The sequence below is a fragment of the Capra hircus genome, chromosome 10, assembly GCF_001704415.2.
Source record: "Capra hircus breed San Clemente chromosome 10, ASM170441v1, whole genome shotgun sequence".
Taxonomy (NCBI): Eukaryota; Metazoa; Chordata; class Mammalia; order Artiodactyla; family Bovidae; genus Capra; species Capra hircus.
Window position 1 is genome coordinate 11,063,014 of NC_030817.1, and position 17,683 is coordinate 11,080,696.

The window sequence follows — 17,683 nt, forward strand, 5'->3', positions numbered from 1 at the left end:
TTAAAATTAGCTTAAATATACAGGCATGGAATGAGAGAATAAATGAGAAAGGAAAACTGTTGAAATATTGAAATTTAATTGTCAGACAAATTCCTCTACCTTTTCCTTGGGAGAGAAAGCTGAGGTGCACAAAAGTCAGGGAAGCTGTAACCAGTCCCCATTTACGTGTATATATACTTACATTCTGGTTCTGGAGTGTTAGCTCAAAGCTGCCAAATATCTCTGTGGCTCAAGCAAATCCTTCACCTCTCTGGGTGTGTTGTTTTCTCATTTACAAAATGGGAAGGGTAAACTGTGTGTTCTGAAGATAACTTGATTGTTTCATGATTCTTTGACATCATGATTTAAATGTAATGGAAGGTAACAAAAAATAATGTTGAAGAATTTGTTAATTTTAGCAAAAAGATTCTCCTTCACTGTGGGATAGTTTTCAGCTGTCTTCATATATCAGGTCAACCTGGAAATTCATTAATTTAAATATGGAACATTGTGATCATATAAGATGTAGATATCTGTTTATGAAATTATCAATGCTTAAGCACTTGCATTCCTTTTTAGAATAGTTTTTTTCTGCTTTAAGTTACTAAAATCTTCCATCCCATTTAAATTCTATACGAAAACCAACTTGTACTATAAACCTCACCAATTGTATTCCATTTTAGCATTTTTTTACATGAAAGAACCTTTAAGTTTTTACAATATCCTTATTTAAAAATATGAGCAAAGTGAGGTTTTCATTAAGATACGTAACTTTCTCAGCTTCCTTGGTGGCTCAGATGGTAAAGAATCTTCCTGCAGTGTGGGAGATGTGGGTTCCATCCCTGGGCCGGGAACCCATTCCAGTATTCTCCCTGGAGAATCCCATGGACAGAAGAGCCTGGTGGGCTACAGTCTGTGGGGTTTCAAAGGGTCAAACACGACTGAGTGACTGACACTTTTACTTCTTTTTTGATGTAAAGAAGGGGAGAATGGATTACATGCCGTGTCAGATTCACAATGAACGTTCTTACCATTATGTGTATCAGTGTCAGTCAGTCGCTCAGTCATGTCCGACTCTTTGTGACCCTACAGACTACAGCCCACCAGGCTCCTCTGTCTGTGGAACTCTCCAGGCAAGAATACTAGAGTAGGTTGCCATTTCCTTCTCCAGGGAATCTTCCCAACCCAGGGACTGAACCCAGGTCACCTGCATTCCAGGAAGATTCTTTACCATCTGAGCCACAGGGGAAGCCCATGATTATGTGTATTAACATTTAAATATAGCCAATCTTGTTCATTTAGCCAAGATTTATTGGTCATGTATTTTTTGTGTATAGACATTGGGGATAGGTGTTAGAAAGCCATGGAAGTTAATAGGGAAAATGGAATTGTAAACAAATTTTAGATATCCTTGAAATCCTTAATGTGAGTTATATTGTTATAGAGATAGGTAAACATTGACCTGAGAATACAGAAGAAGGAAGAACTATGGTGTTTGTGTTGGGAGAATGGAAGGGTGTGATGCTGCCAGCATGTCAGAGAAGGCTTCTGCAAAAATATGTTTAAACTCAGTTGTACAAAACATATGTAGAAGTTGGCTAAGTATAACGGTGGCAAAACGGTGAATATTTGAGTCAACAGGGATATGGCCCTGAGATTTATGAGTAAGGTACAGGTGGGAGGTGGTACGAGATAGAGTTTACTTTAGAAACCAGATAGTCATTAGAGAAGCTTCTTTTTTAAAAAAAATTCTTAATAAGAAATTAACAGTATTGTGATTGAACGTTGAAATTTACTTGACCTTATAAAATTTTCTCTCATACTTTCAATACAGTGATCCTGTGTGTACCTCACCATTTTTATAGAAGCCAATCCTGACTTGTATTTATGCTGCTGGCATAGAAATTTTAGAATATACATGTTTTGCTGGCTCAGAATTTTTAAGCTAAAAGTTTGCTGTGCATTAATAAAGCATTTCTCTCTTTTTTTCTTTTCTTTTCCCAAGTCCACAATTCTGACAACAAGAGCAATGTACTTGGAATTTCCTTTCAAGTTAAAATCTTTATCATTTCTGAACAGAAAGTTTTCACTGCTGTTGTTCAGTTAAATTATGAGAACCAGAGATGACTCTTAATCATAGCTCTTTAATTCGGGAGCGAGTGAGCTGTTTTCCCTTATCATTTAATGGGGTTGAACTTCCGATCAGACAAGTTTTAATGCTGCATGAGGCAACTCTAGCTCTACAGTGTAAAAAGGTCGTGATAAGCAATACTACGCTGACCAACTGACTAAGGAGGAATTGAATCTATTTACTAGAAAGATGGCTCAGGTTATTGATGGGCTACAGTACTGTAATTCCCGTGAACTATGACTGGACAGCCCTATAAGTATTGAAGATAAGATCTGAAATCAAAGGACAAAAGCTATATGGAAAGTAGAATTGCTATTCAGCTAGTCGATGTTGATGTCTTGCAGTATTAGAAGGACCTCTGATGGCATTTTGTAATTGTTTTCATAAATCTGCCAAATGAGTTTCTTCTTTTAGTGTTAATTCTAGAACTTAGACTGGGTGGAAATTGTGTTCCTGTTGCTTTGTTGAATTGTGTTCCTGTAACATAACATAAACATGAAACCCAACTAAGATTTGGACCTTGCTCATAGATAAAATAACCAGTGAATCTAAGAATAATGCATGACAGAGAGGAAGAGGATTGAGATGGTTTTTAAGTAAAGCAGGGCGTTCCCATAGACAGGGAATTTGTTTTTGTCAAAAAACCCTGACAAAGCATTTAGAGGCTAAATTTTATTCAGTTTAACTGAGAATTTACTAAGTAGCTACTATGCCTCAGTACTCTATTACATGTTGTGAAGATGAGAATGAATTAAGAAATGATCCCTGGACTTCCCTGTTGGTCCAGTGGCTAAGACTTCATCCTTTCAATACAGGGGGTCTGGGTTCCATCCCCTGTCAGGGGACTAGATCCCACATGTCACAACTAAGACCCAGCTCAGCCAAATAAATAAATGTTAAAAAAAAAAAAAAAAAAGATCCTTCCTTTTAAGGAACATGTTGCCTAGAAAAACTGACACTTCTGTAGATGGTTTCAATATTGGACGTAAGAGCCATAACGGGAGCAGAAGCTGCCTTGGAGGCAGATGCTAAGGATAGATCTTGCAACCAGCCAGGTAAACAGGAAAGAATATGCATACTGAGGAAACAGTCGTAGGAATGGCCTGGAAGAGAACCAGCATGATAAATGCCAAGAAACGCCAAGTGGTCTGGCAGTATTACATACACTGTGAAAACATGAGACAGAGGATGTCAAGGATGGGGCTCCAGAAGGAGGCAGAGTTTAGATCCATCAAGAAGAGCATCGTATGCCATTTTAAAAGCTTGGGTCTGCTCTGCATTTAGTGGGGGACCATGAAGGAGTTTTGAACAGGAGAACCGTATGTTCATATTTTAGAAGCATCACTCTGATAGTGATGTGAAAGGTTGATTACAGGTGGGAAGACCAAAGGAAGAAGATCGGTTAAGAGGTCTGGTGAGACCCAGGTCTCTGGCTGAGGCAGGGTGAAACTTGTAATTTAGGAAGTTGTAGCAATTCATTGGAAGGGACAGACTCAAGAAATATTTTGATAATAATATGCAAGTAGTGTTTAATGTCATGTTAGAGGCTGATGGAGAAGGAGACATCCAGGGATTTCCATTCAGACTAGAAGACCCCAGTCAGTGGTTGGTATTGGAATAGATAGGCATGCACAGTCCTAGGTAGCAAGCTAGCAGAAGTATTGGAAGAGTTTGCACTACAGGAGTTAACATCCAGAAAGTTTCATTTGAACAGGAAGGCCTACAGAGAAGCAGGGACAAAGGCATAGATCAGAGTTTTAGGTTCAAATCATGGAGTGAAACGAGAAGTAGCAAAGACACCTTCAGTGAGAAAATAGGGACAGGTCATCAGCTGTAGAGCCAGTAGGCACTCACTTTCAGGATGGACCCACACCACTTGCAGGCATCTCTCTTGATCTCAGATCTTAAGTTACCGGTTTACAATAGTAAATAAAAAAGCTGGTGTCAGCTGCTGCTCATCACAAGACAAGAGCCTTGGGACTCTTTTGTTTACAGAGCACACTTAATTCTGGGAAGCTGGTATTAATTATTCTCTGAAGATGCACAAAGGTGAATTGAAATGGTTGTTTGGCTGTGGAGCTCTTCCTTCTTGGCCTTTATCCCACTGCGTTGAAATTCCCATTTACTCTTTTCTTGTTTCCTAATCTGTAAGCTTTCTGTGGGAACACCTGTGTCTATCCTATTCTTTGTTGCATCTTTAATGCTTACCATAAGTAAGTAACTCAGTCATGTCTGAATCTTTGTGATCCCATGGACTGTAGTCCTCCATGCTCCTCTGTCCATGAAATTCTCCAGGCAAGAATACTGGCGTGGCTTGCCATTTCCTTCTCTGGGGCTCCTGAAGGGAAAGTTAGAATTGGACGCCTCAAGTACAAGGGAGCCTCTGGGGCATGTTCATTATCAGAGTGTTCCTTTTGTAAAGCACTTCTGACTGCCGGATTGTTTCATTGTGAGCCATTCAGGGCCCACTGCACTTCTGTTGTTAATGTATTGAATATGCACCCCAAAGATCTATCCTTTGGGATAGATGAAATATTCCTAGATGCAGAGAAAGTGCTTACCATGGGGTTGGCTAAATGCTCAATAAGTAGTATTTATTTTTTATTTTTTTAAGAAAGCATTTAGACTTGCTGCGTTTTCCTACTGCACTTACTTCCTCAGGTTAGCTATCACCAATGAATAAGGAACAAGCAGGTTAGATTTCAGAAATATGTCAGATCTCAAACTGGTATTATTTGATCAATAGTATTTAAATTATAAGGTTATATATCAATATATAAAAAAATATGCTTCCAAGTTATTCAGGGATTTTCCTATTTGGTATCATCCCAAAGAGGCTTCCCAGTTGGCTCAGTGGTAAAGAAACTGTCTGCCAATGCAGGAGATGCATATTCCATCCCTGTGTCAGAAAGACCCTCTAGAGGATGAAATTGCAACCCACTCTGCTATTCTTGCCTGGAGAATTCCATGGACAAAGGAGCCTGGCAGGCTACAGTCAGTGGGGTTGCACAGAATCAGGCATGACTGAACACACATGCACATCATCCCAGAGTCATACCTTCTGTAGTATAACAAGCTCCGGGAGCTGGTGATGGACAGGGAAGCCCGGCGTGCTGCAGCCCATGGGGTCGCGAAGAGTTGGACCCAACTGAGCGACTGAACTGACGTTCTATAAGGTGACAAGTACTTGTTTTTCTCTACTGTTTTAGAAATAGTGTCACTGAAGCAGTTTCAGAGATCGTGAAGTTTGACTTTTTATTTTGTAGATGAGAAAGAGACCCTGGGAGTTTTGAGTTTTACCTAAGGACATAAAGCTAGTTTCTGAAAAGGGTTTGGGAACCTGGAGCTCTGAACTCTGGGCCACTGTTTTTTTATTCTAATTGTGTGACCTATACTTGAATATAAACTTTATATTTGCGAATATTGTCTTTTTAGTGATGTGGATTAAAAAAAAAAACTATTATGAGAAGTTTTGTTGTTTTTGTTCAGTTGCTAAGTCATGTCCAACTCTTTACAACCCCATGGAGTGTAACACACCAGGCTCCCCTGTCCTTCACTGTCTCCTGGAATTTGCTCCAATTCATGCCCATTGAGTCAGTGATGCTATCCAATCATCTCCTCCTGCCTTCATTCTTTTCTAACGTCAGGGTTTTTTCCCAGTGAATCGGTTGTTAACATCAGGTGGCCAAACTATTGGAGCTTCCAGTGAATATTCAGGAGTGATGTGCTTTAGGATTGACTGGTTGGATCTCCTCGCAGTCCAAGGGACTCTCAAGGGTCTTCTCCAGCACAATTCAAAACCATCAATTCTTCAGCGGTCAGTTTCTTTATAGTCCAACTCTCACATCCATACATGACTACCGTAAAAACCATAGCTTTGACTAGATGGACCTTGGTCGGCAAAGTGACGTCTGCTTTTTAAAGGGCTGTCTAGGTTTGTCATTGGACTCTTTATATTTAATTCTTGTTGAAGGTTGCAAATGATCATCTAGTATTTTATTCTTCCAGTGTCGACAGCAAAATGTGATACAGATACTCAGGTATCTTCTTATGGTGGAAATATCCTTAGGTCGTACACAGGGAACTCACTCAGTTTAACTGGCGGAATTATTTTGTATTTTCTAAAATGAACTATAAATATAGGTACATTTCTTCTAGATGATATTCAAACCAAATAAAAAAAGTAGAAAGTTTTATTGAAAGAATTACATTTTGAGGTTGATTTCAATTTTAATTTTGCAGTTCTGGGTTAATTCTCATTTTGGTAACCTAGCACATTCTAAAAAATTATCCTTTTTATCTCTGGTTGTTTTAATGAAGGAAGCATGGTAGTTAAAAGCAGCAAAGTTATGGTTCCTGATACTGTTGCTAACTCTATCAACTATAATCTTTCTATTTGAATTTTCTATTTTTAGCTCTGAGTCACTCCTTAATGACTTCTGGTATATTATTCCACTAAGTCTCATACAGATTTAAAATATCACTATGAGTGTTTTACTAGATACATAAAAATACTCCCACCTAGTTGCAAGCTGTCAACTAAGAAGGTTAAAAAAAAAAAACTGATTTAAAGTTTTTTGCCCTATTTTTGTTTACTTAGCAATATTTGTTGATATAGTTAAATAAATGAGCCTATTATGTAATCTGTAAGATACTCTTGTGAGTGGTTAAATAGAATGGTGTTTGCACTGTGATTTATAGCCTTGTCATCTAATTATTGTTTGGAATTGGTGAAGTTATTCCTGTACTGTGTTCCAAGCTGTTTCTCCAAGATACTTAATGAAAGGTAATGGGTATTTCTCTAACAAACTCTGATTCTCCCAATTGATTATTGGTTGGTTAAATTTCCATAAATCAATTTGTTTTCTAGGATTAACAATATATTGTGCATACTTACTCAACTCATAACAAGCATCTAACTATGACCTGTTTTTAATTTTGTATGGCTCAACAGGAATTAACTGAAGCCATAGGTCTTATTAGTTGGCCAGGGCTGCCATAGGAAAACTGGTTGAATTAAACAATAGATATTTATTTTCTCACAGTTCTGTGGCCTAGAATTCCAAGGTCACTCAGTGCTAGAACTGGTTTCTGGTGAGACTTCTTGCCTCATAGACAGTCATCTTTCATGTGGGGGCTAAGGCCATGGTTGGAAGAGCTGAAGGTTAGGAGTCAGAGAGTGTCTCTTCTTCAGAGGACAGTACCCTTAAGACCTCATTTAACCTTAATTACTTCCCTAAAGTCCCTGTGTCTTTGGTTAGGGTTTTAACATGATTTTGATGGAAGTATAATTCAGTCCATAACACAGATCAAACCTGATTATTGTGTTGTTTCAGATAATTTTTTGTTATTCTGTTTTTATCGGAACCAGTAGGAGTATTGTTACGATAAAACAGATTTTTTTTTTTTGGTATTCTCTTTTAACAACAGGCCAAAGATTGGAATGGAATAAAGAATAGGTAGGAAACCATTGAGAAAAAGGAAATTGAAGGTGTTTTTTACATTTGCTATTAAATCGTTGAGAAAGAACAGATTAAACTAGATGGTGGAAGCTAGTGATCCCCAGGTTTCATTCCAAACCCAAAGAAAGGCAATGCCAAAGAATGCTCAAACTACCACACAATTGCACACATCTCACACACTAGCAAAGTAATGCTCAAAATTCTCCAAGCCAGGCTTCAGAAATACGTGAACCATGAACTTCCAGATGTTCAAGCTGGTTTTAGAAAAGGCTGAGGAACCAGAGATCAAATTGCCAGCATCTGCTGGATCGTGGAAAAAGCAAGAGAGTGCCAGAAAGACATCTATTTCTGCTTTATTGACTATGCCAAAGCCTTTGACTGTGTGGATCACAATAAACTGTGGAAGATTCTGAAAGAGATGGGCATACCAGACCACCTGACCTGCCTCTTGAGAAACCTGTGTGCAGGTCAGGAAGCAACAGTTAGAACTGGACATGGAACCACAGACTGGTTCCAAATAGGAAAAGGAGTACGTCAAGGCTATATATTGTCACTCTGCTTATTTAACTTCTATGCAGAGTACATCATGAGAAACGCTGGGCTGGAAGAAGCACAAGCTGGAATCAAGATTGCCAGGAGCAATATCAATAACCTCAGATATGCAGATGACACCACCTTATGGCAGAAAGTGAAGAGGAGCTAAAAAGCCTCTTGATGAAAGTGAAAGAGGAGAGTGAAAAAGTTGGCTTAAAGCTCAACATTCAGAAAACGAAGATCATGGCATCTGGTCCCATCACTTCATGGGAAATAGATGGGGAAACAGTGGAAACAGTGTCAGACTTTATTTTTTTGGGGCTCCAAAGTCACTGCAGATGGTGATTGCAGCCATGAAATGAAAAGCCGCTTACTCCTTGGAAGAAAAGTTATGACCAACCTGGATAGCGTATTCAAAAGCAGAGACATTACTTTGCCAACAAAGGTCCATCTAGTCAAGGCTATGGTTTTTCCAGTAGTCATGTATGGATGTGAGAGTTGGACCGTGAAGAAAGCTGAGTGCTGAAGAACTGATGCTTTTGAACTGTGGTGTTGGAGAAGACTCTTGAGAGTCCCTTGGACTGAAAGGAGATCCAACCAGTCCATTCTAAAGGAGATCAGTCCTGGATGTTCATTGGAAGGAATGATGCTAAAGCTGAAACTCCAGTACTTTGGCCACCTCATGCAAAGAGTTGACTCATTGGAAAAGACTCTGATGCTGGGAGAGATTGGGGGCAGAAGGAGAAGGGGATGACAGAGGATGAGATGGCTGGATGGCATCACGGACTCGATGGACATGAGTCTGAGTGAACTCTGGGAGTTGGTGATGGACAGGGAGGCCTGGCGTGCTGCGATTCATGGGGTCGCAAAGAGTCGGACACAACTGAGCAACTGAACTGAACTGAACTTAGTGATCTCTAGGGACTCATTCTGTTTGGACCACTTGCGTGTTAAAAAATTGAATTGCTAGTGAATATTTTTTAAAAAATCAAGTAAGTGCATTTTTACTGCATGGAATTTGTTTTCCTTCTGAGGCATAAGAAGATCTAATAATGCTAGGATTTCATTCTTTTGTGGTAGAAAACAGAATTAAGAAGAAGAACCATGGATATGATACCACATCAGAAGTAGTGTCCTTCTTGCCTTTTTTTTTTTTTTTTGTAACATAGTAGCCTGAATGGAACTTTTCAAGAAATATAAAAGGGAACGTATTTTCTATATACTTTACACTTGTCTTTGGTAGGTATAACGGCATAATCACCACAAACAATTTGGTGTTCATGTTTTTAGTCCTATTTCGTTTTGATGGGCTGAGCTGCAATCATTTTTGACAAAATTTATGTTTTTTAAATTACTTTATATGCCTGTCCCTTCCTTTTGAATCTTTGACATTGAGGATATCCACCTTGTTGTAATATTTTCTGTTGCCCCAGACTCATATTTTCCTCCTAAATTTCCATTTATATCCTCAGTTTTTATTTTGTAGTTTCACTTGTGTTTATCTCTTCTAAACCCTCTTCTCTTCTCTCTGTAGATATTCTTTAGGGGCCATTTTATCTGTTCCTATCCCTTTAACTTCCTTTACACTATTAATTTTTTAGTTTGTATCTCTTGACCATATCTCTTGAGCTTTAGATCCAATTATTATCTATACTTCTGTGTGTTTTGATCCTAACTTCTGTCCAATTCAGCCTAATTTAACTTCTTTACCCCCTAAAACTTTGCTTTTTCTAGGTTTCCTGTTTTAGTTTATTAAGCTAAAAATCGGCCATCAATGCCGATTCCTCCTTCTTCCTTACCCCACTTACATTTAAGTCTCAAATACAAATGGTTTGGTCCAGCCCTTATTACCATTTTTCATTTGTTTGGAATACTGTACCAGCCTCTTGGCTTCCTGATATTTTCTCCACTCTGTCTAGAGAGTATGCTTTCTAAAGAACAGTCACTTCACTTCCTTGTCTCATGTTTGTGGTCAGATGGGGATGATGGTATATCTCTCACCCTCATGCTGACTGTGTTTTCTTCCTAAATGCATTAGTAGAAAGTGAAGGTGAAGTCACTCAGTCGTTTCCGACTCTTTGCGACCCCGTGGACTGTCGCCTACCAGGCTCCTCTGTCCATGAGATTCTCCAGGCAAGAATACTGGAGTGGGTTGCCATTTCCTTCTCCAGGGGATCTTCCCAACCCAGGGATCGAACCTGGGGCTCCTGCATTGGAGTCAGACACTTTAACCTCTGAGCCACCAGGGAAGAAAGTGATCCTTTAATCTGGCAGAATTGATTATCTTTTCTGGCTTTCTGTGCTGTGAAATTTTGTTTTTTTCTTTTTCTATTTGCAATAGTATTTCAAAGTGGATATTGGGGAATGAAGCAGACTTAATTAAATTTCTACAGTCATAATTTGAAGTTCACATCCTCATATAAGTTGAGGACTTCCTGTATTTCATTTCAGCTCAGTCACGTCCAGCTCTTTGCGACCACATGAACCGCAGCACGCCAGGCCCCCCTGTCTATCACCAACTCCCGAAGTTCACCCAAACCCATGTTCATCGAGTCGGTGATGCCATCCAACCATCTCATCCTCTGCCATCCCCTTCTCCTCCTGCCCTCAATCTTTCCCAGCATCAGGGTCTTTTCAAATGAGTCAGCCCTTCACATCAGGTGGCCAAAGTATTGGAGTTTCAGCTTCAAAATCAGTCCTTCCAATGAACACCCAGGACTGATCTTCTTTAGGATGGACTGGTTGGCAGTGATTTTGGAGCCCCCCAAAATAATGCCTGTCACTGTTTCCACTGTTTTTATTTACTGTTTCCTGTATTTATCTAGTGACATACGGATAAGACAAAGGCCTACAAATTGTACAGCAAGTACTATAGCCAGGTCTCATCTCTGCAGCGCGATTTAACTTTAGCTTTTGTTGATCTATCTCCTCCCCCCTTTTATTTTTTATTAAATAATAGCTAAATTGAGATATAATTCATGTACCATACAACTAACCTATTTAGAGTTACCATTTAGTAGATTTTTAGTATATCCACAAAGAGGTGCAGCCTTCACTACATGAATTTTGGAACATTTTCATTACCCACCAAAAGACAATCTGGACCATTAGCCATCAGGTTCTTAACATACCTGCCCATCCCACCCTCCTGGTAGCACTAGTCAGCAAGTATTCTGCTTTTATCTCTATAGATTTGTCTGTTCTGGACATTTACGATCAGTGAAGTGAAGTCACTCAGTTATGTCCAACTCTTGGGATCCCATAGACTGTAGCCTGCCAGGCTCCTCTGTCCATGGCATTTTCCAGGCAAGATTACTGGAGTGGGTTGCCATTTCCTTCTCCAGGGGACCTTCCCAACCCAGGGATTGAACCTGCTAAATGATTCTATCACAGCTACTTTTAATAAACTGGGGCATGTCCAAACAGCATTTTAGACTTCTGGAGGCTTAGAATATTCTTGCTTATGATATGTACTATTCAGGGAGATTGTCCATTAGCTTAATCACATTTATCCTTCTAGTGCACAGCTTTGAAGACTGTTCAGATTATTTAAAGTCAACTAGCAGCTGGATCGGAGAAGGCAATGGCACCCCACTCCAGTACTCTTGCCTGGAAAATCTCATGGATAGAGAAACTTGGTGGGCTACAGTCCATGGGGCTGCTAAGAGTCGGACACAACTGAAGTGACTTAACGGCAGCAGCAGCAGCTGGATGGTACTCTCACTGGGGAACATCATAAGACCCAACTGAAATTTTGTTCTACTAAATGTGAAAGTTCTTTTCTCATCCCTGCTTTAAATATTTAAATATTAGCGTTGGTGAGGTTAGAGTCTTTGGAAAAGAGAGTTACTTCAATTAAATTTCCTAGTTTTAAATATGGAAAAATGCTGACTTGATCTGACTCAGTTCAGTTCAGTTCAGTCCAGTCGCTCAGTCGTGTCCGACTCTTTGCGACCCATGAATCACAGCATGCCAGGCCTCCCTGTTCATCACCGTCTCCCGGAGTTCACTCAGACTCATGTCCATCGAGTCCGTGATGCCATCCAGCCGTCTCATCCTCGGTCGTCCCTTTCTCCTACTGCCCCCAATCCCTCCCAGCATCAGAGTCTTTTCCAGTGAGTCAACTCTTCGCATGAGGTGGCCTAAGTACTGGAGTTTCAGCTTTAGCATCATTCCTTCCAAAGAAATCCCAGGGTTGATCTCCTTCAGAATGGACTGGTTGGATCTCCTTGCAGTCCAAGGGACTCACAAGAATCTTCTCCAACACCACAGTTCAAAAGCATCAATTCTTCGGCGCTCAGCTTTCTTCACAGTCCAACTCTCACATCCATACATGACCACAGGAAAAACCATAGCCTTGACGAGACGGACCTTAGTTGGCAAAGTAATGTCTCTGCTTTTCAATATGCCATCTAGGTTGGTTATAAGTTTTCTTCCAAGGAGTAAGCGTCTTTTAATTTCATGGCTGCGGTTACCATCTGCAGTGACTTTGGAGTCCAAAAAAATAAAGTCTGACACTGTTTCCACTGTTTCCCCGTCTATTTCCCATGAAGTGATGGGACTGGATGCCATGATCTTAGTTTTCTGAACGTTGAGCTTTAAGCCAACTTTTTCACTCTCCTCTTTGACTTTCATCAAGAGGCTTTTTAGCTCCTCTTCACTTTCTGCCATAAGGTGGTGTCATCTGCATATCTGAGGTTATTGATATTTCTCCCGGCAATCTTGATGCCAGCTTGTGTTTCTTCCAGTCCAGCGCTTCTCATGATGTACTCTGCATAGAAGTTAAATAAGCAGGGTGACAATATACAGCCTTGAGGTACACCTTTTCCTATTTGGAACTAGTCTGTTGTTCCATGTCCAATTCTAACTGTTGCTTCCTGACCTGCAAAGAGGTTTCTCAAGAGGCAGGTCAGGTGGTCTGGTATTCCCATCTCTCTCAGAATTTTCCACAGTTTATTGTGATCCACACAGTCAAAGGCTTTGGCATAGTCAATAAAGCAGAAATAGATGTTTTTCTGGAACTCTCTTGCTTTTTCGATGATCCAGCGGATGTTGGCAATTTGATCTCTGGTTCCTCTGCCTTTTCTAAAACCAGCTTGAATATCAGCGAGTTCACGGTTCACATATTGCTGAAGCCTGGCTTGGAGAATTTTGAGCATTACTTTACTAGCAGGTGAATAAAGTAATTGTGTGGTAGTTTGAGCATTCTTTTGCATTGCCTTTCTTTGGGATTGGAATGAAAACTGACCTTTTCCAGTCCTGTGGCCACTGCTGAGTTTTCCAAATTTGCTGGCATTTTGAGTGCAGCACTTTCACAGCATCATCTTTCAGGATTTGAAATAGCTCAACTGGAATTCCATCACCTCCACTAGCTTTGTTTGTAGTGATGCCTTCTAAGGCCCACTTGACTTCACATTCCAGGATGTCTGGCTCTAGATGATTGATCACATCATCATGATTATCTGGGTCGTGAAGATCTTTTTTGTACAGTTCTTCCGTGTATTCTTGCCACCTCTTCTTAATATCTTCTGCTTCTGTTAGGTCATGCTGTATAAAACCTTGCTCTCTACCTGATTAGCAAGACCCTTGGGTATATACATTTTTAGAAACAAAATTTAGGAATTTTATCTTATTTTTTAATCTCAGAAATAACATTCTCTTTTATAACAAGTTTTTCTAGGTCTATTATGGAGTGCTCTGGATTTTCAAATATTTGTACTAAGCTAATTAGGGGATTAATTGTATTACAACATGAAGTTTAATAGGCTAAACTTTGTGTGGTATTGCCTTTCCAAAGATGATAGAACCTACCAAGTATTTTATAAAAATCCAAGAAAATAATTTTCTGCATGAACTTGTAACTGATATAAACCATTATGCAAATTTAAACATTATGGGTAATTTTAAATTTTGTTTAAATTCATTAGTTATTGTCCAAATTTAGATTATCATGACTTTGTCATGTTTTGAAATGCTACTGTTTTCTAGATTTTTAAAAATTAGAATAAATGTCATATTTTTAGACAAAACTTCAGTGGCTCTGTGAGGAGCTGAAAGAGAGAGAAAACAGAGAGAAAAGTCTACGGCATCAGCTGATGTTGTGCAGACAGCAACTCAAGAATATGACTGAAAACAAGGAAGCTGAGCTTCAGTGTCTCTTTGAACAGATAGAAAGACAGGAGCAACTTCTGGAGGAGATACACCGAGAGAAGAGAGGTATGTTAATTGCTCTTTCTCTTTTATTTTTCTTGTTTAAGTTCATGAAATCTTAGGGTTGGGAGAAAAATATTCTGTTTCTCTTGCCTTCAGTTTGAACTACAAAATTTCCAAATCCCTCTCCTTTCCTCGTCTCTTGTCTCCTTATCTTCATTTCTGGGTCTGGAAGAGAGAACTGTTTCTCCTTGAGAATTTCTCCTTTAGCTCCTGAATCCCTGCTGTGTACATTTCTGTCTATTGGCCATTTGCAAATGCTAATTAGGTAAATCATGTTTGTTCTTCCCTCGTAAGATGCTAAAATTTATGTTTTACTTCACTAAAATACCCATTCACTCAATAAATATTTACTTTGTGTCTATTTTCCCAAATTATTGATGTTGTCAAATTTATTGACTTTAAGTTTTTTGTAATAGCCGCTTTTTAATTCTTTTAGTTTCTGTAAGATCTGTGCTGATGTCTCTTGTTATATTCCTGGTATTGGTAATTTGTTTCTGTTCTTTTGTTCGTATAAGTCTTGCTGGGGGTTTTATTAAATTAGTTACTATTTTCAAAGAAACAGCCTTTGATTTTTAAGTTTTTCTATTATTTGTCTTTTTAGTGTTTTATTGATCTATATTGTCATTTTTATTTCCTTTCTTTTACTTCCTTTGTACACATTTGTTTTTCTCCTGGATTCATAAGTTGGAAACTTTATTTTAATCTTTCTGTTTCTCAATGCCATCATTTAAAATTATAAAGTTCCATCTTAATAATACTTCAAATGCATTTCACAAATTCTGGTATATTGTCCTTTTGTTATTACTTAGTTTCATTTAGAAAATATTTCCCTTGTGATTTCTTTTCTGACATGTGGAATTTTTTTTTAAAGAAGTGTACTACTTACTTTCCAATTATGTAGAATTTTATAGATATTATCAGTTTCTAAACTTAGTACCCTTGCAGTTGTAAAACATACTCCATGATTTCGATTATTTTCTGAGACTTGTTTTATTACCCCATATGTGGTCTCTGTTAGTAAATTTTCCATGTGCACTTGAAAATAAGTTATGTTCTGCATTTATTGTGAAATGTTCTACAAAAGCCACTTACGCTAAATTGTTTCACATTGTTCTTCATTTCTGGTGGTTTCTATATCCCTGCTAATATTGATTATTTCTATTACTAACTGATAGAGGATTTTTTTCTATCAATAACTGATAGAGATATCCAGATATTTTGAGCATGTGATTTTTTTTTTTACTTCAAATGTTTTGAAACTCTGTTCTTAGATCCCATCTTGATATTGATTGTGGAAATGCATCTAATTAGTCGCTAGGTCATGTCCCACTCTTAAGATCCCATGAATTTAATTAGGAGCCTATTGTAACAGTCTCAATAAAAGCAAAAGAGGATCTGACAGAGGACATTAGTAGTAGCAACAAATATAAGATACTGTTGAGGAATTAGTGCAAGATTGAACAATGTAGGTGAATGAGAGAAGACTCACAGGATACTCAAGGTCTTAGTGCTTTTGGCATTGGGAGAAATAGCGATGTTGGGAAGGAGGGGCTGATTTGTTGGGAGACCAAAAAGGATCATGTTTTGTCTATTCTTTAAAAATTATAAAAAGTAAAAGTCTCAGGAATACCCAAACTTTTGTGATAGAGGGATGATATGGTAATTTCTTGACTTTTCGGTATAAGATGTATGAGTGCTGTCTGTGATCCAGAAATAATGAGGACGTAATATGGATAATGAAGAACAAGCCAAGCCTATTATAGTTGCATATGTACACATGTATTATTAGGAAGAGTTTTCTTCTGTTTTCTGGGCTATTTTAGGGCTGTAGGTTGGAGCTGGGGGTGTTCCAAAAGGAGACGAAGTCTGCTGAGAAGTTATTGTCATGGACCTCTTAGAAGTTTAGTAGTTGTTGACTTAGGAATTCTTCATTGTTATGAATGGCAACAAAGAAAAGAGTAGAGAGATATAAACTGCAGCAGAGAAGATTTAGGTATGATATTTTAACTTGTGTATGTAGTTATTTTTAGAAATTCCTTAACAAACCAACCACTGCCTACCGTCTTAATATTCTGATAGCTCAGTGCTCCTGTGTGTGGCAGTTTTCCTAGGTAAGAATACATGCTTTGAAACTATGAGGTCTACTAAAAGCTAAAATTTAGGTACATGTTAGAGGGATTTCTTTCGTCAGAGACCTTTAGAAGGAGGGATATCAGTGTAGTATGATTTAGCTCCATTCTTGCTTATGAAATGCTGATTATTATGAACAAATATAGCAGATAACTTTTATTAACAAATTTTCTCTTAAACTGAAATTGTAAACTCCTAATTAAACAAAGAACCCATCTTTGCTTTCCAGGCGCTTTATGATTTATGTGACTATTTAATGTACATCATTTTTCTTTCTGAAGTAATTAAAAATTCACATGGCCTCTTAAATTCCTTTCCCTTAAAGATGAAATTTTGTCTTCTTACCCAGTTTCCCTTTTGGGTAGGTCACATGCTTATTTGGCTTTGTTGGAGTCACTGGGATCTTCATCCATTCCCTCCACTCTGACAGATGCAGTGCCTAACAAGGCGCCATTCTTGGTAGCCTGCAGTGTGAATCCAGGCTCTCAGATCTGTCCTTTCCTGCCATATATCACTTATTGTGACTGTAATACATGTAATGATGAAATAAACCATTATGAACGGACTCTTTATTAGGGACTTACCTTTTCTGAATAAAGGAAAAAGTACTATTGGAATGTGGAAGAAGGGAAATAGTCCTTCGGCTACTTCACAAGGTAAATTTTTGCAGCAGAGTACTGTCTCTCAGGTTGTTTGATTATTTCTGATGAGCACCTGTTCATTGGAATAGCAATGAAGTGGGCCGACAAGTGGGCAGTGGGAAAGGTTGCGTCATTGCCCTACCTTTGTTTTTTTCCCTCAGTTCAGCTGTTTTAAGTCTTACGTTAGCATTGACTGTGGCTGTGGCCAGCATTCAGAGGACTGTCCTGGGACAGAAACATCTTGTTTCTTGCCTCAGTGAGTTTGGGAATGACACACACTTGAGAAGTGTGTTTAGTTGAGTGTATCGACTAGATGGAGTTTCTATGAAGGCAGTGATTTCGTTATTTTGTTCAACACTATGTACTCCAATGCCTGAGAAGAACTTGGCACATAATAGATATGTCAAATGTTTGCTGAATGAGTGAATGGATGAAAGAACATTAAAGGGGCACAGTTGATAAGGGAGCCATCACATCTGTGTTCAGTGAAAGAAAAAACACAATGAACTGTACATTCCAAAATGAATTCTGCAAAACCAAATTGCAAATCAGCAAATATTTGGCAGAAGTTAAGTAATTTAATAAGAGTGGTT

General features: G+C 38.6%; 1 protein-coding gene across 1 annotated transcript in view; it reads left to right on the top strand.

Annotated features, from left to right (window-relative positions):
* The window catches only part of CEP128 (centrosomal protein 128), a 466,954-nt gene that overhangs the window by 207,324 nt on the left and 241,947 nt on the right, over window positions 1-17,683 (top strand). Inside the window, exon 18 of the mRNA XM_018053897.1 lies at window positions 14,130-14,322. Within this exon, the coding sequence (XP_017909386.1) occupies window positions 14,130-14,322 (193 nt within the window). The remainder of the gene's footprint in view (window positions 1-14,129; window positions 14,323-17,683) is intronic.